The 23513-nt window shown below is 31.0% G+C and overlaps 3 protein-coding genes and 1 long non-coding RNA gene across 4 annotated transcripts; 1 reads left to right on the top strand and 3 right to left on the bottom strand.

Moving 5' to 3' along the window:
• Nucleotides 1–437: 437 nt before the first annotated feature.
• On the bottom strand, nt 438–932 carry LOC125830443 (VQ motif-containing protein 11-like). The gene has a single exon (XM_049509640.1). The coding sequence runs from the start codon at nt 930–932 to the stop codon at nt 438–440; it is 495 nt and encodes a 164-aa protein (XP_049365597.1).
• A 6098-nt stretch (nt 933–7030) lies between these two features.
• Nucleotides 7031–22213, bottom strand: LOC125830452 (uncharacterized). The gene is made up of 3 exons (XM_049509650.1): nt 22185–22213; nt 7133–7539; nt 7031–7090 (listed from the first exon to the last, which is right to left on the bottom strand). The coding sequence occupies exon 2, from the start codon at nt 7532–7534 to the stop codon at nt 7133–7135; it is 402 nt and encodes a 133-aa protein (XP_049365607.1). The 5' UTR covers nt 7535–7539; nt 22185–22213; the 3' UTR covers nt 7031–7090.
• Nucleotides 7067–22205, bottom strand: LOC125830453 (uncharacterized). The gene is made up of 3 exons (XM_049509651.1): nt 22185–22205; nt 17062–17468; nt 7067–7090 (listed from the first exon to the last, which is right to left on the bottom strand). The coding sequence occupies exon 2, from the start codon at nt 17461–17463 to the stop codon at nt 17062–17064; it is 402 nt and encodes a 133-aa protein (XP_049365608.1). The 5' UTR covers nt 17464–17468; nt 22185–22205; the 3' UTR covers nt 7067–7090.
• On the top strand, nt 7171–17472 carry LOC125830463 (uncharacterized). The gene is made up of 2 exons (XR_007443140.1): nt 7171–7398; nt 17328–17472. It is a non-coding gene; the product is annotated as an uncharacterized LOC125830463 (long non-coding RNA).
• Nucleotides 22214–23513: the final 1300 nt, after the last annotated feature.

The following is a 23513-nucleotide window of genomic DNA, read 5'->3' as shown; positions in this document are numbered from 1 at the left end:
TGAAAGGAAAAAATGTTAGACGATACACATTTTGTACCTCGTTAAAAAAAGAGTGCAACACAAATGGGGAAATTAAAAAAGAAAGAGTGGAAGCGTACATCTTCAAATATTATTTAATACCAAAATTGACCCAACACTACAACATCAGAATTAACACAAAATACTCTTCATGATTAATATAACTTGTGTCTATATATAAATAAATAAATAAAGTGAATAATACGTCCTACAATTAATTTGAACATAATACATAAACATTTAACTTATAAGACTCAACTGCTCACAAATTGATACTTAAACTTATAAAGTTGAACTAGTATCCACATGTATTGTCCTACGTAGCACATATGTTTAGTTGTTCAACTTTATTGAAGCTAAGTTTAAATATCTAGCTACTTATTTATCAGTTGAGGTCAAGTTAAAGTTACGCTATTAATTTATGAATGATGTGTGGATTTAGGAGATTGAAGAGGAAATAGAGATAGGAGTTGAGGTGGTTGAGAGGCTCTAGGAGTATTAGGATGCAAGTAAAATCTTTTCTCAGCTATAGCTCTTTTTTCTTCTTCTTCATCCTCCTCCATGGTTGATCTTGGACTTATTCCACGTGTCAGCATTTCAAGAGGTGAAACTGGAGATGCAAGAAAACTACTACTAATTTTCGACAAATTCGTCGTCTTACCTGTAAAAATACAGTCAAGATTTCTTGTACTATGCCTCCGTTCGTGTAACTTGAAGGTCGATGACCGGGCTCGATCGATGATGGGGAGCTTGTTGGATTCAAAACCAGTGAGTTTTTGGACCACGGAACGGAAGTTAGAGGAATCAGCTTGGACAAAAGTTGTATTATTATTGTTGTTATTGTTATTGTTATTACATGAGATGTTCATCACAATATTATTGTGTTGGTTGTTGTTTTTAGAGGTTGAAGTCATGGTTTTTTTAAGAAATATATATATCTATGGAGGAGGATGAGAAAAAGGGTGGGAAGGATGGAAAGTTAGATGGGGAAAATGAAAGAAGAAATTGAGTTGCTTGGTGTGTTGGTGTTTATATAGTTGAATGGCCCTCCCCTAGGGTTGTACTTGAGTTGGAGTTGCTTCATCCGTCTTAATTTATATGACACACTTTAAATTTTGAAATTTAAACTTTAATTTTGATAGTAATTCTTTTGGACATACAATCTTTATGGGTTTTTTTCGGAATTTTTTGATATATATGAAAACTATGGAAAAAATATTATGAATTATACTTATTTTATTCCTAATTACTTGTCCAATTTTTCTTTTATACTGATTCAATTTGACAAATCAAGAAAGGATAAATTTTTGTTTTACTTATTATACCCTCAATTAATTAATTTTGAAAAATGTGAAATTCTTGAACATCTTAAATTTGTAATTCATCAACTTCATAATTAATAAGAGTAACATTGTAGATTCACTATGTCAATTATTATTTTCTTAATAGATATGTCAATTCAAAAGTGGACTAGTAATTAGAGACAGATGGAGTAATAATTAACTATTTTAAATACTTAAAAACATACAAACAAATTCTGACCCTTTTAAAACAGGTTAATAACTCATTTATTTATTAATTCAATCTACTTTAATTTTCTTAAATTCAGTTCAATCCGTCCATTTTAATACATACTTATATAAATTTGACTTGATGAGTAAATGTTCTCAATATGATTTAAAATGTTGTGGCAAGTCGGTTGCCTTATCTTCTAAGAAAGTTCATAAGGTAATATTCTCTACAGAGTCATCAATATTAAGAAGTTAGACTTTTAATATAATCCATGATTTATTATTTTCCACTCCACACGTTATAATTCTTTGTCGCATGGACTAAAGAATATAGTCGTAAAAATCTCCGATTTTTTTTTATAAATTATAATAATTAACAATTTAAATATTTTAAAAAATTTTAATAAAAAAATTTATCTGACTCTCAAAATTTTAATTATTCCATTTAAATTGAGACGATCTTGAGAAAATATTTTAGCAAGGGGCATACGGTATGGAGTTGCAAAGTTTGAAATTTGAAGTGTAAATAGGAGTGGGGAAAAAAACAAAGAAATTAAATGGGAATGAGCTGGCTATGAAATATTTTAATGATGAGCTTAAGTATAGGGTAAAAAAGAAATTGTATCCGAATTATTGATAGTTTTAATATACAACATGAGTATATGACATAATAAATTGTCTCAAACTCTTGTAGGAGCATGAAACTCTTAAAATCAAGAAAAGTGTTAAAAACACCCATAAATTTGACGAGAATTTAAGAGTGTATTTCACTAATATTGCATGATCGGGAGTGTATTTAAGTTCAGTTAGTCAAGTAAAAATATGATTTTAAGGCTGTCAATAGTTCAAAAATAAAATGTATATTTCGTATCAAATTTAAAAATGATTTCAATATTTCTCTCTATGATAATTAGCAGGACAAAAAAGTTTGTTCAAATTTTTTTTTGCGTAAAATCAAATTATATATAACACTATAATACTTTTTATTTTACGTATAATATAATAGAGATTAAATTTTCTTAATTCATTTTTCGAATTATATCGAAAGGTAGAAAATGTAAAGTTGGATATTTCGTGGCCACAAAGATTGATATACAATCAATGATATTAATGACTTTGAAGTGTAATCATTTGATCACTAAATTATTTATTGGTATAAAACAAAAGAAGTAAACATAAATAGTAGATACACGTCGAGACGCGGAATCTTTCTCTGTACTCTGAATTCCGTTTCTGCTTTAGATTGCGTGAGGTAAAGGAACTTTGACACATTGAAAAACAAACTGCACATATGGGTTGCAGTGGAGTGGTGAGATCGTTTTATCCTTAATTAGAGATTTCAGGTTTGAGCAATGAATATGGAAAAAATTATATTAGGAGTGTCATCCTCAAATGAATCCTACAATGCGCGATTCAAATTTAGTCGAAACTCTATTATGAACTTCAAACAACATTTGAAAAAGAAAAAAAAAACAACAACATAGTTTTGAGTTCTTTCCTTAAAATACTACTCCTACCCCCTAGACTATTAAAATGTCACAACCCCGTTTATATAATATGATTTTTATATATTAATGTAGTTTTACTGGGTTATTTAATAGGAAAACTGTCTAATTACATAAATATATCTATTATATTTATCTCCTTTGTTTCAGTTTATGTGGCATTCTGTGACTTGACACGAAATTTAAGAAAAAAAGAAGATTTTTAAAATTTATGTCTAAAACAATCATTAGATATTTGTATGGCTGATAATTATTTCATTAAGGATAAATGGAGATTTTTGAAGTTAAATTGTTTCTAATTATAGTAAAGTGATACTCCCTCTGTCTAAATTTATGTGACTTACTTTCCTTTTTAGTCAGTCCCAAAAAGAATGACATATTTATATATTAAGTAACAATTTAACTATAAAATATCTATTTTACCCTTAACCACACAAATTTCTATCATTCATTTTGGACCACAAATTTTAAAAGTCTTCCTTTCTTTCTTAAACTTTGTGCCGAGTCAAACTATCTCACATAAAATGGGACGGAGAGAGTATTTTTTTGGGAACGGCCTAAAAAGGAAAGAGTGTCACATAAAATGGGACAGAGAAAGTAATTGATTTCCCTATAGTTTGAAATAATTACATATTGTCAAATTAGTTGATAATTTCATACTAGATTTTAAGTTAGATACACATATTTCTGCTACCAGAACACTCTTAAATACAAATACATAAAGGTGAGCGAGAGACTCAAATACATGTAAATCACACTAGATAAAAGTACCTGAAATATCAAATACATTATGAAATACAAATCCATAGGGAGAGAGGCGAGCGACATAGGACAGAGGCAAGCAAGATAGGAGAGATGTGATTGAGAGACTCAAATACATGTAAATCACACTAGATACATGTATCTGGAATATCAAATACATTCTGAAATACAGGGGAGAGAAACGAGCGACATAGGACAGGGGCGAGCAAGATAGGAGAGAGGTGGGCGAGAGAGTCAGATACATGTGATTACACACTTGGATATAGTATTTCTAGAACAAATTATACCTAATTTTGACCAAATATACATGCATTGGGATGCACTGGATATATATATTTAATTTGACGAACAAAATCTAGGACGAATGATAATTTTGAGAACTCACTGAAAGATACATAATTAAGCCCTAAACTAATGAATTTGTGTTATTTGTCCTATTTAATATCTGGACAACATTGAATTAATGAGAACCTAATAATTTTTGTTTAGCGTACAACAAATGTTTATAATTTTATTTACTGTAAATTTAGTTATTATATATTATATTTACTTGAGATTGCAAACACATAAATTCTTAAACTTCAAATTCTAAATATTCAATCAATTTTCAAATGATCATTTAATATTTGTCCTCATAAGAAGTTATTTATAAAATGACCTAGTAATGTAAATATTAATTATATCAGGAATTTCTACCCCCTCCCCCCATATTATGCCTAATGTTGGGGATATATGCATGTACAAGTTTCTTTGCTTTTACTCTTTGTTGCTGATTTCTATTTCTTTGCGGGATTGCCTTATCTTTTGGGGAAATTAAGCGGATAAATAAATATATATTAGTTAATTAACTAATATAGTTATAGTTTAAATTAATTACCAACTGCAGTCTCTTTTTAGCTATAATTATGTGTGCCTCTCTCCTTTGTTCATCTCTTGTCTCTCTCCTCTCTTATACATATACAAATACAAATTATACATTTACCTATACATATACATATACATCTCTTGCCTCTCTCCTCCTCCTCCCTATCTCGCTTGCCTCTCTCCTCCTCTAACATGTAGTTAAGAATCGTAATTAGCAAACTATTGCGATGAAACATAATTAAATTATTTTTAGTGGTTATTTAAGAAATTTCCTCTTTATCTTTTTTGGTTTTCTTTCTCATTAGACTTTCTTTGCTCACGGGACTAGCCTCCTCTTTTCTTCCTTTCCTTCTTATTTTCTTAACAAAAAAAAAAATCTAATTAAAATATGTATATATCAAGACATCTATGACATGATCCAATCTTTCCCCAATGGTATATCCACATATATGCACTTAATTTAACTTATGATCAAATGATTTGTTATAATTATAGGAATTAAAATATAGTGAATTTGATTTTATTTTTTTTGTTTTCCATCCTGTCTTTTTTATCGTTTTAGTGTCTGCGTATTCAGATTCACATCGAAAAATTTCACTTTAAGGATAAAATTGAAGACTCAAACTCAAAAGCTCTGATTAAGAATAAAAATGTACTTATTATTTTCATCTCAACTTATGAATTTGATATGCACTATATTGGAAATAATGATTTTTGCATTGATATAAATTTGATCGAATAAAATAGGCCTTGAAGAACAAGGAAGGAGATGAAAAATATTACGGCTTCTAACTCTATTCAGGAAACAGTGAAACATGAAAAATACTAAACAGCTTGTTTGGATGGCTGTTTCCTAGTGTATTATATTATATTATTATTTTAAAAACGGAAAAGGGTCAAAATTGCTCCTGAACTATGCAAAATAAATTATTTATACCCTTCATTACATTTTGGGATCAAAAATACCCCCGCAGTTATCCCAGGAGACCACAAATACCCTCAAGAGTTAACACCCCAATTTTTTAGTGACGTGGCAAGTCACATGGAACTAATCCCTCCACCTAAGCATTGTCAACTAAGATTCACTACAAAAGAACTTGTCCCCACAAAATCCCAAAATATTGCCACTAAAGGTTATGAGTGATTTTTAGTGGCGACTAAGGCTCCAACAACCATTCGCTAGTAAAACCTATTTTTTCAACAAAAAAATATGATAATTAATTTTCTAAAATAAATAACTTGCAATATCCATATTAAAAACACCCAATATTATTACGAAAAATAATCAAAATTACTTCTCGATTCAAATCTCCTACTATATATATATATATATAATGCACATCATTGTACATTTTATACATTTACATATGACATAAAAATAAAACATATAGTGTCTTCAAACTCCTACTTAATCGATATCATATTTGTTTTTTTAAAAACAATGAAGAAAAAAACACAAAATTAGAATTTAATGTTAAAAACTTTTAGTGACGATTTTCTGGGCTTTTGTGGCGACTGTTGTTGCCGCTAAAGGCCTAGTTCTTTTGTAGTGAATCCTAGTTGGCAACGCTTAGGTGGAATGATTAGTCCCACGTGGCTTGCCACGTCAACAAAAATTTGGGGTGTTAACTCTTGAGGGTATTTGTGGTCTCTTAGGATAACAACAGGGGCATTTTTTATCCTAAAATGTAACGAAGGGTATAAATAGTCTATTTCATATTGTTCGGGGGCAATTTTGACCCTTTTCCATTTTAAAAATAATTTTTATTTAATTATTTCTTAAATTTTACTATATTATATCATTAAATATTGTTATGTACCAAAAGAAAAGCATCGTTTTATTAAAAATCGATTTTGTGTAATTGCTTCTTAATTTTTTTAAATTATTATTATTATTTTCTCATCTTTGTTTTTGATTATTATTTAATAACCTTATTTTATCCTTATCATTTTTAATTATACATTCATACTCTATTTTTATTTATAATATAATATAATATTGTAAGTTTACTCTCTAAATTGTTAACATATGAAATTATGTAACAACGAAACACAGTTTGATGTCTGCATCAAAACCAAGTGCTTACAAGCACTTTTTAACTTAATAAAACACTTCTAAAAGTGTTTTAAAGCTATTTTAGGTTTAAAAAAACTTAAAATAAGTTAATCCAAACAAGTTCTAAGACCTTGATCTCTTTTTTCTTCTTATTCATTTGTCCATCTAATCTAATGTTTAAACTTATTAGACTTAACAACTTAATTACTCGATATGCTCCATAAACACATCTTTTTGTCTGTTTTCATAATAAGATCATAGGAAGAAAAACAAAACACTAGTTATTGAACTCACATCTATCAAGGCGAATCCCGCCGATTGCTACGGTTCGAAAATACAGAACAAAAAAAGAACAAGGCAAGTGAGCAGGATATCTTTGGTCCATTATGTTGTTGAAAAAGAAAGGATGGTAAAACCTATTCTTGCAGTGATTTTCTGGCAGCATCTTCTTCTGCTTTCATTTTCCTTTCCCACTTTCTCTTCCTATAATCAGCCAACATTTCAGGCATTTTTTGCATCAGTTCAGCTGTCTTTGCCCGTTTTTCTGCTGATATTCTGTCACACTTGTGCCCTTTCTGCTTCGTTCTCATTTCCTTTCTCGCTGGATCGTATGGCCAATCTTGTCCAGCAAGAACAACTTCCTTGCGGAGACGAGCTCGATGGTGAGCACTGATCCCCAGAGGTTTCCAGGCTCCAAGCTCCCAGTAACCCCAAACTCCCTTTGAAAGCTCATCCTTGTATTTTACTAACTTTTCTTGCCATGGATATTGATATTCCCCAACTGCTTTTGCTACAGACTTTACAGCTTTTCCAGCCATTCATCCTGGAAACAAATACATATAACTTTTCTTTGATCTTTCTGACAACGTCGAATTTTAGACATGTAAGTCCATCAAGGCATACTAAAATGAGATGTACAGAAATTAGGCAGGTTATCAGGAGAAAGTTCCAAGGTTATTCCATGATTGTAAGAGGATGCCACATCATATAGCGAATGAAAACAAAATAAGAGTTTGAAAATACAAGATCCTCTCATAGGAAGTCCCTTTGAGCCAACCATCAAATTTACTATTCAATTTGACTTTAAACCTTTATTTATTTAATTAATCCTCCGAGTACATACTACTACCTAACAGCACATACATGACATAAAACTTTTTCCATCTCTACTGGGATCTGAACCTAAGTGAAGTGGTTTTGTTTCCACAGGCGGAGCTAGAAGCCTGACTACTATGAGGTCACCGGTCACCTCAAAGATAACTACAAGTAACTGTCCATAACAAGTGGGATACGTAACCTGGAAAACAAGACAGGTCATCCTACAACGAGTGAAAATACACCAATAAATTGTATTTTATACTGTTGGAATATATAAGTTAAATCCAATACAACAAGGCATGCATTTGCTGCAGGTTGGTTGATATATTCAACTATGCTAGAGTTATTTGCACAAGATAACTATTTCTTCTGTAACTACATGGAATTAAAGCGTAGATGAAATTCTCTTGGCAAGAGAATGTCTCCTTTCATGTTATTCTTACTTAGATAATTCAAGGAGCATGTTCATTTGTTGCCAAGACATGACATTTGTATCACAATATAAAGTTAAAACCAAGACACGACATGGTTCCAGAAAACTGGAAAAATAATCGTAGCTTAAACTTGAATAGTACAACTGAAAAAGGTAGAATACGCAAATAATAGATATCTTATCATCCCTGGCAGATAAGAGCAGAGAAGGAGGTAGGACACACAAAAGAAGGTTCATTTGCTAGCAACTTTCATCAAGACAGCAGATTGGTCCTACAAGAGGTCAAGGACTCATGCCTCCTGTGTGTATTAACTTCATCTTCTATCAAAGGCACTAACAAATGGCACGGCTGTACATAAATATTTATATTGAAGATTGTTCCTCAATAACAAAATATCAGCATGTACTTTAATTTCCTTTTAGATGTCCCAGTACAGACACCAGGTAATAGCCTAATAGAATAATTATAGCCATTCACACATAACATATATCAGCGGCATGAGTGTTACATCTGAGCAAGAGGTAAAACTAATTCTATTCATCCTGGTCTGATCCGAACAGATATATCTAAACCAATGACTTCACTTTTTGAGAAGTAGGCAATAAACCAGGGGTAAGGCCGTAAAATACCCCAAAATAGAGGTGGTAAATCTGCAATGAAGGACAATGTCCTGCCCTTCAACAAATCTTTAAGAAGATTCATACCATAAGAATCAAACCTTCACTAGTTTAGCAGCAGCGAGTGCATAATCCTATGGAATCAAACCTTCACTAGTTCAGCAGCAGTGAGTGCCTAATCCTATAGCGCTCCTGAACACTAGCACAATCTATACTTTCACATCTGCCCATCTGGCAAAGGTGCTCTGAACACAAGCTTACCCCCCCCCCCCTCCCCCAACCACCACCACACACACAGCAAGACAGCCATCTCCTCTGGGATGCTAAATTCTCAGAGTTCAGAGAGTTTCTACAAGTCAAAGCCTTCTATAACAATCAAGGTTTCGGTTTCTCAGGACCAAGTCCAAGTCTCAAAATCTCCATGAGCCAGATCAGATCTCAGAGTTGAAGACGAACAAGAGTGTCTTTAAGATTCTTTTTATGCTGTTTAACTATATCAAAAGTGCCTATCACATGAAATAACATGAACTACGAAATCCAATAACTTTGTATTAAGAAATTTATCGAATATGTACAAATATTAAGTTCACAATCCAATTATTAACACTTCAAAATCGATAAGATTCAACAGATAGACCCTGGAATTGCATCCACATTGAGATGTCTGCATAACATGTAGCCCATCTTTTCGGATGTGTACAAACACAGATACACAAAACAAAAAATTTAATGCAGATGCAGAATTGAACATAAGATTCATGGATTAAATGAAGAATGACTTACAGAGAGAGCGAAGAGACGATGGTGTGGATGGAGTAGAGATGGTGAGAAGCTTGCGATGTTATATTGTAGGCTTCAAAAACCTAAATTGTCTTTGTCAAAATAACCTAAATTGTGAAAACGAAGACAAGATCAGTAGAGGTAGGGGTAGAGACCTCGAAGAAGACACTACATAAAAAATTATAATAACAAAAGACCACTTTTTCAAAAGAAAAAAATAACTGAATATACTTGTTATAATTGTGAAAAACTAGGACATATTAGCTAAAAATTGTAAATTACCCCCAAAATTCTAAGAAAAAGCAAATATTCGAAGTAATAATCGATAATGAAGAAGAATATACACAAATAAAATATATAGATTATGAACTAGAAAGTGATGATAGTATATATGAATTATCCGAGAATGAAGTAAACGAAGAAGAAGATAATTTATATAATAATATAGATGACTGAAAAAGACGTATAGATAATAACCCAAGAGGATCATATAACTGAAGAATCTACGGAACAAAAAGTAATATTTGAACAAATAAAAGGAAAAGAACTAGACTTAAGTGTAGAAAAAATATTTAAAGTACCAATAATAAAAAATTTATTTAAAAGATAAAAAGAAGAATATTACGTGTAAGCCAAAAAGAACACATAATAGATTTTAAATATACTAGAGGAAAAGCGAAAATACCAATAATAAATAAAAGAATAATAAACAAAGAAATACAAGAAATTAAAGCTAAAGACCAAATAAAATATGTACACCTAGGAGGAACAGAAATATTAATAAAAACATGTTTCAGAGAAGGAATAGATACACCAATAGAAATATACCTAGCAGACGACAGAATAGTAGAACCTATAGAAAAAAAGTATAATAAGTGCAGTAAAGGAAAATCTAATATACCAAAAATTCAAATTTATAATAAGCGTCAATTATTCAGTAGCAGTAAACGATAGAAACATAGATAAATCCCTAATATTATATTGGAAAATGTCAGGAATAGAGTTAGCCCCAGGGAGTAAGATATTTACAGCAAGATGTAAAAATCTATATGTACTAACAACAAAACATAAAATAACAGCAAAAAATAAGATAAATAGAATAAAGATAGAAAATCCCTTTGAACAAATTGTTACAGTAATAGATAATAATGATTACAGTTACAAAGAAATAGATACGAAAAAGAAATTACAATCGTTTCTAGGATTAGTAAATCAAGTAAGAGAATATATACCTAATTTAGCAGAAAACTTAAAACCTTTGCATAAGAAATTAAAGAAAGATGTAGAGTATCATTTTGACAATAAAGACCAAAAATAAATACAAAAAATAAAACTATTATGTAAAAATTTACCTAAATTATGTTTTCCAGATGAAAATAAAGAATTTACATATATAGTGAAATTAGATGCAAGTGAAATAAGCTACGGAGGAGTATTAAAATATAGATATAATAAAGAAAAGGTGGAACATCATTTCAGATATTATTCAGGAACATTTACAAACCCCGAAATAAAATGGGAAATAAATAGAAAAGAATTATATTCAATATATAAATGTTTATTAGCCTTTGAACCATACATCGTATATAACAAATTTATTGTAAGAACAGATAATACGCAGGTAAAATAGTGGATAACAAGAAAGGTACAAGATTCAGTAACGACCAAAGAGATACAAAGACTAGTATTAAATATATTAAATTTTACATTTACAATAGAAATAATATGTACTAACAAGAATGTTATTGCAGATTACATCTCAAGACAAAGCTACACAGACTGAAAAAGAAAATACTATAGAAGAAATACTCAAAGCTATGAACCTACTTTGCACAAAAGTAGAAAATATTGACAAAGAGCTACAACAAATAAAAAGTCAGCAACATGACTATAAAAATGCGGAGTTAAGTCGATCAGAAGACTTAAAATTTATATGAAATTTAAACTTTAATTTTGATAGTAATTCTTTTGGATATACAATCTTTATGGTTTTTTTTCATAATTTTTTGATATATATGAAAACTATGGAAAAAAATATTATGAATCATACTTATTTTATTCCTAATTACTTGTCCAATTTTTCTTTTATACTGATTCAATTTGACAAATCAAGAAATGACAAACTTTTGTTTTATTTATTATACCCTCAATTAATTAATTTTGAAAAATGTGAAATTCTTGAACATCTTAAATTTGTAATTCATCCACTTCATAATTAATAAGAGTAACATTGTAAATTCACTATGTCAATTATTATTTTCTTAATAGGTGTGTCAATTTAAAAGTGGATTAGTAATTAGAGACGAATGGAGTAATAATTAACTATTTTAAATACTTATAAACATACAAACAAATTTTGACCCTTTTAAAACAGGTTAATAACTCGTTTATTTATTAATTCAATCTACTTTGATTTTCTTAAATTCAGTCAATCCGTCCATTTTAATACATACTTATATAAATTTGACTTGATGAGTAAATGTTCTCAATATGATTTAAAATGTTGTGGCTAGTCGGTTGCCTTATCTTCTAGGCAAGTTCATAAGGTAATATTTTCTATACCGTCATCAATATTAAGAAGTTAGACTTTTGATATAATCCATGATTTATTATTTTCCACTCCACACGTTATAATGTCTTTGCCGCATGGACTAAAGAATATAGTCGTAAAAATCTCCGAATTTTTTTTATAAATTATAATAATTAACAATTTAAATATTTAAAAAAGTTTCAATAAAATTTTTTATCTGACTCTCAAATTTTTAATTATTCCATTTAAATTGAGACGATCTTGAGAAAATATTTTAGCAAGGGGCATACGGTGTGGAGTTGAAAAGTTTGAAATTTGAAGTGTAAATAGGAGTGGGGAAAAAAACAAAGAAATTAAATGGGAATGAGCTGGCTATGAAATATTTTAATGATGATCTTTTAACTATATACGAGGGTAAAAAAAAAATCGTATCCGAACTATTGATAGTCTTAATATACAACATGAGTATATGACATAATAAATTGTCTCAAACTTTTGTAGGAGCATGAAACTCTTAGAACCAAGAAAAGTGTTAAAAACATCCATAAATTTGACAAGAATTTAAGAGTGTATTTCACTAATATTGCATGATCGAGAGTGTATTTAAGTTCAGTTAATCAAGTAAAAATATAATTTTAAGGCTGTCAATAGTTCAAAAATAAAACTTATATTTCGTATCAAATTTAAAAATGATTTCAATATTTCTCTCTATGATAATTAGCAAGACAAAAAGGTTTGTTCAATTTATTTTTTTTGTGTAAAATCAAATTATATATAACACTATAATACTTTTTATTTTACGTATAATATAATAGAGATTAAATTTTCTTAATTCATTTTTCGAATTATATCGAAAGGTAGAAAATGTAAAGTTGGATATTTCGTGGCCACAAAGATTGATATACAATCAATGATACTAATGACTTTGAAGTGTATCACTAAATTATTTATTGGTATAAAACAAAAGAAGTAAACATAAATAGTAGATACACGTCGAGACGCGGAATCTTTCTCTGCAATCTGAATTCCGTTTCTGCTTTAGATTGCGTGAGGTAAAGGAACTTTGACACATTGAAAAACAAGTGAACATAATAAGTCTACCAACATGAATTGTGATACAGTGATGAGATTGTTTTATCCTTAATTAGAGGTCTCATGATCAAGCTCTGGGTATGGAGAAAATTCGATTCGAAGTGTCATCCTCAAATAGATCTTGCAATGCGTGATTCAAATTTAATCAAAACTTCAATAAAGACTCCAAACACCAGGTGAAAAACGAAAAATAAAATAAAATAGTAAGTCTTACTTCTATTTGAGTTTTCTTTGATGTAATGGTACCACCACTTTCCTTAAAATACTACTCTTACCCCCCAGACTATTAAAATGTTACAACCCCGTTTAAAGAATATGATTTTTATATTATATTAATGTAGTTTTACTGGGTTATCTAAGAGGAAAAATTACTTAATTACATAAATATTTCCATCATATTTACTTCCTTCGTTTTATTTTATGGGGCAATTTATGATTTGGTACGATGTTTAAGAAAAAAAGAAGATTTTTTAAAACTTGTGGTCTAAAATAATTCTTAAATATTTGTGTGGTTGAGAATCATATCATTAAGGATAAATGGAATTTTGAAGTTAAATTGTTTCTAATTATAGTAAGGTGACATTCTTTTCGGGACGTCTTAAAAAGGAGAGGGTGTCACATAAAATGAGACAGATGGAGTAATTGATTTTCCTATTGTTTGAAATAATTACATACTGTCAAATTAGTTGATAATTTCATACCAGATTTTGAGTTAGATACACCTTAATACATATATTTTTGCTACTAGATACACTCTGAAATACAAATACGCAGGGAGAAAGGTGAGCGAGAGACTCAAATACATGTAAATCCCACTAGATACATGTATTTGAAGTATCTAGTACATTCTAAAATATAAATACGTAGGGAGAGAGGCGAGCGACATAGGATAGAGGCAAGCAAGATAGGAGAGATGTGAGTGAGAGAATCGGATACATGCGAATACATTTGGATATAATGCATCTGAAATAAATTATACCTAATTTTGACCCCTTGTATCTGATATACATATATAGGGATGCACCAGATATATGTATCTGACGACTGAAATCTGGGATAATTTTAAAAACTCACCAGAAATACATAATTAAGCCCCACACTAATAGAATTCGTGTTGGTTGCATTATTTAATATGTTTGCAAACATATCCAGACTATAACATTGAATTAACGAGAACCTGATATATTTTGTTCAGAGTAGAAAACAAATGTTTATAATTTTATTTACTATAAATTTAGTTATTATTGTATATTTATTTGAGGTTGTAAACATAGAAATTCTTAAACTTCGAATTCTAAATATTCATCAATTTAAAAATTATCATTTAATATTTGTTCTGATAAGAAGTTATTTATAAAATGACCTAGTAATGTAAATATTAATAATATTAGGAATTTCTACCCCCTCCTCCCATATTATGCCTAATGTTGGTGATATGTATGTACAAGCTAAGTTTCTTAGCTTTACTCTTTGTTGCTGTTTTCTTTTTCTTTGCCTTATCTCTTTTTGGTTTTCTTTCTCATTAGACTTTCTTTGCTCACAGAGCTAGCTTTCTCTTTTCTTCCTTTCCTTCTTATTTTCTAAGAAAAACAAAAATCTAATTAAAATATGTATATATCAAGTTCAGCTAATTTATATATTAAAAAAAAAAAAAAAAAAAAAAAAAAAAAAATATATATATATATATATATATCAAGTTCCTTCTTAATTGTGATAATTTATCCAAGTTCAGCTTCAAATGTTGATATATATATTTTTCTAGCACAAGCCCAAAACCTCTTTCTTCGCTCAACACCTTTTCATTGTTTTGACCAATTTGCAAGTATATGTCTAATGTCTTGCACACATTCTGGAACCAACTCCTGAACAGCTAAATATAATCCCTGAAAAAACTTGTGGTTAAAATCACTCAAAACAATAACTAAAATCTCTGTTGCTTGGACTCTTCAAGAATGTCAATGAGGGCATGTTGTATTAGCCAAAAATAGTGTATTTTTTATTAATCCAATACAAGTGCGGCATCAAAAGTGAAGAGTCAGCACAACTAAGACTAAAATCACTTAACAACTAAAGCTAAAAGGGATGAAAATAGTAGCTAATAAAAAAAAAAGCCAAAACAGTAGCTAAACAAGTTGAAACACTAGAGTTACTAATTTTGTGGACAAGATAGAATGTTGTTATGAACTATCAAAAAGTCCTTAGAAAATGCTGAAATCAGTAGCTAAAAACTACTTATAACACATCAGCTAAGAAATCATGAAATCAGTAGTTAAAATTGGATGATAAGAGCTGAAAACAGAGGTTAAAAAGAGTAGCTAAAATTACTTAAAACACATTAACTAAAACTTGTTAAATCAGTAGCTAAAAAAGCTGAAAATAACAGCTAAGATTGGCTTAAAAAACTGAAAACAGAGGCTAAAAGTCGTGCCTTTTGCATATCACTTATGATAGTCAATCCTTCTCCTTCACCATTAATGTCCAAATCAGATTTCAAGATTCTCAAAAACCAAGTCCAAGTATCTCTACTTTCAGTTCCAACAACATCTCATGCTATTGGGAACATCTGATTATTCCCATCCTTTGCTATAGCAACAAGTAGCTGGCCTTTAGATATCCCCTTCAAAAGCAGCCATCTAACCCAATGCACTTTCTACAACCCTCAATGAATCCTTTTTTCAAAGCTGAAAAACAAATATAAAAGGAATGAAAGAGTTTTTTTCCATCATCACAATTTGTCACTTTCACCACACAAGTGCTTCCTGGATTTGATTCAAGAAGCATATCTCTGTTGACATAGATTCTACTAAACTCAGCAACATGATCACCCATTATCTTTTTCTACGCCATTTTTCTGGCCTTCAAACACACAAACTTACCAACATACAATCCCATGTCTGTCCTGACCAAGTCTTGTATTTCCCATCCCTTTATGCAAGGTTGAGAAACAATTCTACTTTTATAGTACTTGGCCAAAAACTTAGTGCTGCACATTGTGTTGGTATTGGTCCTATAACACTTATGTCTAGGATTGGAAGATTTGAAATCTTTGCTTGTATAAAGTATCCCAAGGACAGCCACTAGCTATGCATTTTACCCTGACCCTTCTTTGATCATTGTGGATCTTATTCTCTTAATTGCATACTTGCTCAAAGCTTCTCTGAATTTTTTCACATTTTCAAATACCATATTTAGTTGCCACACAACTTTTTTCCATGTTGGATCATATGAGACCCTCTTGTCCTTCTTTCTTGCCCTTAAAATATCAGATCTTTCCCCCTCACTTTCACTTTCAAAACTATCGGCATAAGAACTGTCATAAAAAGGCTCATCAGCTACTGGCTTACCAGAGGTATGTTTTTCAAACTAAAGTGTAATAGTTTAGGTGTGTTTCTCACACTTTCAATAATTTGGATATGAAACTCAAAAAAAGGATAGTTTAGGTGTGTTTTAACCACTTATCTCTTTTAAAAAAAAACTTAAAATAATCAATCCAAACAAGTTCTAAGACCTTCATCTCTTTTTTCTTCTTATTCATTTTCTCATCTAATCTAATATTTAAACTTATTAGACTAACAACAACTTAACTACTCGATATGCTCCATAAACATCTTTTTTGTTTGTTTTCATAATAAGATCATATGAAGAAAAACAAAACACTAGTTATTAACTCACATCTAATAGCAAGGCAAATATCGCCGATTGCTACGGTTTGAAAATACAGAACAAAAAGTGAGCAGGAAATCTTTGGTCCATTATGTTGTCGAAAAAGAAAGGATCCCATTCCCATGTATAACCTATTCTTGCAGTGATTTTCTGGCAGCATCTTCTTCTGCTTTCATTTTCCTTTCCCACTTTCTCTTCCTATAATCAGCCAACATTTCAGGCATTTTTTGCATCAGTTCAGCTGTCTTTGCCCGTTTTTCTGCTGATATTCTGTCACACTTGTGCCCTTTCTGCTTTGTTCTCATTTCCTTTCTCGCTGGATCATATGGCCAATCTTGTCCAGCAAGAACAACTTCCTTGCGGAGACGAGCTCGATGGCGAGCACTGATCCCCAGAGGTTTCCAGGCTCCAAGCTCCCAGTAACCCCAAACTCCCTTTGAAAGCTCATCCTTGTATTTTACCAACTTTTCTTGCCATGGATATTGATATTCCCCAACTGCTTTTGCTACAGATTTTACAGCTTTTCCAGCCATTCGTCCTGGAAACAAATACGTAAAAAAAATTCTTTGAGATTTCTCACAAAGTTGAATTTTACTCGCGCAAGTTTAGCAAGCATACTACAATGAGATGTATGGAAATTAGGCAGGTTATCAAGAGAAAGTTCCAAGGTTATTCCATGATTGTAAGTGGGTGCCACAACATATAGCGAATGGAAATAAAACAAGAGTTTGAAAATGCAAGATCCTCTCATAGGATGCCCCTCTGAAATAACCATCAAAACTACTACCTGTTGCCGCTTAAGAAAATATTAACTCGAATATTTGGTATAACTGCGTCCATACACACCTCCTTTGTACACCTTCATTTTATACTAAGGCAGGACTTGGATCTATTATGATTTCAAAAACTATTTACTAAAGATCACTGAGACAGAAGACAAACTATGGGAACCAACTTAACCAGAAAATGCTCTTGGTCCTTTTCAGCACAAAGAAAGCATCAGAACCAATTTGAGGAATCTATAAATAGTGTAATAAAAAAACAATAGATATTTGTGTCCATTTTCAATCATACTTACAACCCTGCATCGGAGACATTTCTTTTGAGCCGATGGTCTACCTGGAACTAGGGGTGGGCGTTCGGTAGGTTCGGCTTTTCGGTTTGGCAAAAATGTGAAACCAAACCAAATTGAAATAAATTCGGTTCAGTTCGGTTATTACAATTTCGGTTTAACCAAATTTAATAAATAGTGGTAGATTTTCAAAATTCAATCACTTTTGTTCACTTTTTTATGTTTGAAGTACGTCTCACTTTTTTTGTCCAGATACAAGGAACCCAAAAACAAACAAAGAGCATTATTATAGTTATAACTTATAACACCAAACAAGCTACGCTAACTTCCAACACATTACTAATTACACACTAAGAGTAACACCTACCAACAGCAGCAATGCAACAGTACAACACACTAACAGACTACATCCAAAGGATGAGGATGTATATGTATCTATCAACTGAATATGAATCTTCATAGGCCATAGCAATAGCAAATAATGTATCCCTATGTTTGGTATTACATCAATAGAACTCACAAGTTATACATGTACCAACACTGCAACACATCCTAATTTACCAGTCCCTTGGACAAATGATTTGTATGTGGAACAAATTACAACAGCTAGGCCGGCCTCAATGCTGTAACATGAGATGACAATATGGATTTGAAGACCGAAGGGAATCTGAAAACAGTCCCAGGAACTAGGATAGACAAGGTTTGCACTTTAATAGTACCATGATCTGTATATTATCTGGAAGACATTGTTTTTTATATGATAGGGCTACTTAGGTTCCTTGAAAATTTCATGTTTTGCTCTCTCTAACTTCCCTGTCTTTATAATTTTTTTATAACATACTTTTTAAAGTAAGTACATAAATGTGCATTTGAGAATATCACTACATACGCTTGTATGTAACTTATCATACATTAACAGCAGCAAAAAGAAACAAATTTGAGATTCCATGAAGTTTCAAATATGATCTGGTTTTAAATGTCTTGTGGTCTGTATTTTAAGGTATGATGTGAGGTTGACTAATTCAATACAAGTATTCAACATGAGAGTTGGGACGCAATGAGCACTGACCTTCGAGGCGTGACTCGCGAGCGAGCACTGAGCAGTGGCCAATGAGAAGCGGCTTGCTTGCTGCGAGCACTCAGCGAGGACTGAGCAGCGGGCAGCGGCTGGCCTGAACTTAAGAGACGAAGGACGACGAGCTGAGAGATGAGAGATTGAGAGACGACTGACGAGATTTGAGAGATGGGAGTTAGGGATTTCACTCTCTCAGTTTAGGGATTTCAATTCTGATTGGAATTTGGGCCACATTTATGGGCTATGGGTAATGGGCCGGCTAGAGCATGGGCTGAAGACTGAAGTAATTTAATTAAGGGTGTAAAGAATATATCTATATATATATATATATATGTTTTCTTGGGACTTTAATAAAATGTCCGCAAGGTGTTTTAAGGCTTATCATATATAATGTCTGATGATAATCCTGACTGAAGTAATTTAATTAAGGGTGTAAAGAATATATATATATATATATATAATTTCGATTTTTCGGTTAACCGATTTTCTTTAGCTAAAAAACCGAAAAAACGAAATATTGAAATTTGAAACCGAAATCGACCGAAATAACCGATAAACCGAAATCAAAATTTAAACAAATTCGGTTCAGTCGGTTTTTTCGATTTTAGCCATATTATGCCCAGGCCTACCAGGAACAACCCCCATAGGTAGGGGTAAGGTTTGCGTACATGCTACCCTCCCCACTCCTCGGCCTCACTATGGGATTTCACTAGTATTTGTTGTTGTTTGTACCGAGGCGCAAACTCTGCATATTTCTGCAGCTTAAACTATTGATACCTTTTACAAATCCCTAAAGGAATAGCTTACAACCATTGATACCCTTTACAAATCCCTAAAGGAATAGCCACCCAAAGTTAAGCTACGAACAAGAAACTAAGCTTAAACCTCACATTACTTTTCTTTTAAATGCCAAATTTATAACATAGATGGAACTATTTCTCAGATAATACAACAGATAATCAGGCAGCAGAGCAATAAAGTAACAGCACAATAACAACTTAGCATATAACGAATGCTGCAGGTTTCATCATGCCAGAAGATTTATACTAATTTACCATCTTTCTCATACAGTGATAATTTTAATGTTCAATAACTAGACAAAGTCAAAGATGCTCATATATGCATGTCACATGTTTTGCGGATAACAGGCTACCTCCAACCTTAGCCCTGGCACATGAATATATACTTTTATCATACCTAAGGTACCAAAGGTTTGTGTCCTACTACACTATCATAACACTGTAAATGGAAAATACCAACTGATTTGAAGAATTTTCTAATATCTAGCTTCCACAGTTGAAACTTAATGGCAAATAGCAACTGTATTTATATTTTTGGGTGAAATGAGAATGTTTTATTCATAGCAGCACTAAGAAAGCTGGAGATCTATTGAGGCAAAAGTGAGAAAACAAAAGTACATCCACGCCTAAAGCTGTAGGTATTCTAGGAGTAGGAGCTCTAAAATAAATTCAGCTTGTTAACAAGTTTCATTCTACACCAAAAGCAAATAAAAGAAATGATAGTCTTTATTCACTGAATGTGATTGTATTTGTGCTTAAAGCACCTCCAGTTCCTCTCTTTTAAAGTAACATCTAGCAGTTGAAAAGACCACCATTTCACGGGCATTCATTCAGGACCTATCAACTATGATGATGCTTGCTAACTACACTAATCTCACAGGGATATGAGTTAGAAGACTTGTAAAACGGATGAAATTAATTAATTAGAAGTTCAAATTTCCTTCTAAGAGCAAGTTATCATATTTTATGCTAAGAGAAAATCTTTTGCAGTTATCAAAGCAACTTCCTGGATGATAATTAAGATGGCAGAGATCTCCTGGGGACATTCAAGTATACAACATAGGTGACCAAAGCCAAATTTTGTTTACAACTACACCTCAGTCGCAAACAAGTTGTGGTTATCGACATGAATCCTTACTAACCATGTTACTCCATTTAAACTCATCTTATGTCAATATTATACAAATAAAAATTAATACAAACTCTCAATATATAAAGTAACAAAACATCCCTACAACAACCACCACCTCTCCTTTTTCCACAAGAAAAAAAAAAGAAAAAAGACTGAACTGATAAAACTGGTTAATTTGGTACATCATAACCGGTCCAAATTTAGGCAAAAACAAAATGGCGGACAAAGTTGTCCCATTTCTAGTAGTGCAGCGCGAAATTGATCATTTCAGTTGTTTCAAATATATCTTTCTATTAGGTTTGAAGTTCAAATAAAACTTTTCTTAAATGACTAGTTTTTCCAGCTACTTGCAAAATCATACATGTACATTGGAGCGACTACTTAACTGTTGGTGGCTTTCCTTGTTGATCTAAAATAAGTCGGAAAGTAAGAATTTCAGCTAATATAGAAGCACAAGGGCCTAATGCATTCATAGCAATAGGGAAACAAAAAAAAAAAAAAAAAAGGGAATGCATAATATTGGATAACTAAATGAAATGCGTGATACATAAAATAAGTTAATCGAGAAGAACAGGAAGTTTTACTCATAAGAAAGAAAACAGTTTCAAACATGTTAATCAATTAAACTTGAAGTTAAAGATTCTTTCAGTGTAGTCTACTTAAACAATGCATTAATAAACTACTTCAGCCTCTTCATAACATGTTTGTTCAAGTCTCAAGGCATGGTCTACACTACACTTATCTGTGCTTAACCAAATAGTCAACATGTACGGATAGGTATTTCGACAACAAATCAGCAAACAAGCGCAACCCCAACTCATTCTGAAGTAGGTTCATTTATAAAATTACAGTAAAATCAGTCGTCTTGTTGAGACTATTAAACAGATTTCAAATGAGCCACAAGGGCGGCTCAACCCTAAAAATAAAATAAAATTAGACCCTCAAAATTACAAATCCCTGTAGCTCCGAAAGAACCAAATTCAATACAAACACACAACCATATATCATATCCTGCATAAGAAAACGAAGCTCATATACATTCCAAATCGCACAGAATAGAAATAAAATCGATTAAAAGAAGAAACACAACTAGAGATCAAACAAACCTAAAAGCAGAGCAAGCAGCGAGTAGAAAGTAAAACCAAAAAATGAAAGGAGAATACATATATACATACCTGGGATTTGGGAAGAGACAACAAGAGCTCAACAAATCTGAGGTAAAAAAATATTGTTAATGGCGTTCCAATGTTAGCTGGGCTTGGAAGGACAAAAATACATTTTAAAAAAAAAAGATTTTAAACATTTTCTTTTAAGTATTTGGGTAAATTAAAAAAAAAGTTTATAAGCACTTTAGTTTAAATTAAAATAATAAAAGTAACTCAAAAGCCAAAAATCAATCTAAGTAGAATATAAATAACTATGTACTTAGGGGTCGTTTGGTGTGATGGATAAGAGAAAGTTGTCCAGGGATAAAAATTTAGTCTCTTAATCCGTTGTTTGGTTAGACAGGATGGAATAATTTATCCCAGGATTAACAAATAGTACTGGGATAAGTTATTCCTCCTTGAGGGTGGAATAGTAATTCCAGGATAACTTATCCTAGGATAAAGTATGTAAATTAACAAATTACCCCCTTAAACTCTCTTTTATACACCACTTATACATTCATGTATATTAATATAATTTTAAACAACTATAATAACATTCACAACCTTACTTAATCATTGTTTTTATCATAATATATTTTTCTATTAAAAAATTACATTTTATAAATACAATTTTTATTTATGAATATATTATAAGTTGATTTTTTTGACTAATTTTATGTTTATTTATATTTTGATTTCTCTTAAAATATTCACTCCACTACTAAATTACATATTTTGAATTACATAGTTTATTACTCACTTAAAAATTATATTCTATGTATCCATTAAAATGTAGATAACTTTAATAATAAAATTTCATTTACTTTGATAAACTTAAAATGAAAGTTTTATTTTTAAGCTAAATAAGATCGAAAGTTTTATTTTTAATCTAAATAAGATGAAAGTTTAATTTTTAAGCTAAATAAGATGAAAGTTTAATTTTTAAGCTAAATAAGATGAAAGTTTAATTTTAAAGCTAAATAAGATGAAAATTTTATTTTTAAGTTAAATAAGACGGAAGTTTTATTTTTAAGTTAAATAAGATGAAAGTTTAATTTAAAAACACACGGCACAATCATGGAAATGCACATATAAAAATATTTAAGCTAAATAATATGAAAGTTTGATTTTTGAGAATGAATAACTAAAGTTTGCAAAGAAAATGTAAAAAAAAAAAAAAAAAAAAAAAAAAAAAACTAAATAAGGTGGAGGGTATTTTTGTAAACAAACAACTTATTATTAAAAATTATGCAATGGATATAAGTTTGAATATGACAAACCAAACAAGCAATAAAAACTACTCCCAATATAACTTATCTCAACATAACTAATCTCAAGATAACTTGCATTCAAACC

The sequence above is a fragment of the Solanum verrucosum genome, unplaced genomic scaffold, assembly GCF_900185275.1.
Source record: "Solanum verrucosum unplaced genomic scaffold, falcon-dt-bn FXZP01000228.1, whole genome shotgun sequence".
Lineage (NCBI taxonomy): Eukaryota > Viridiplantae > Streptophyta > Magnoliopsida > Solanales > Solanaceae > Solanum > Solanum verrucosum.
Note: the sequence above shows the minus strand (reverse complement) of the source record. Positions and strands in the feature narration are given on the sequence as shown.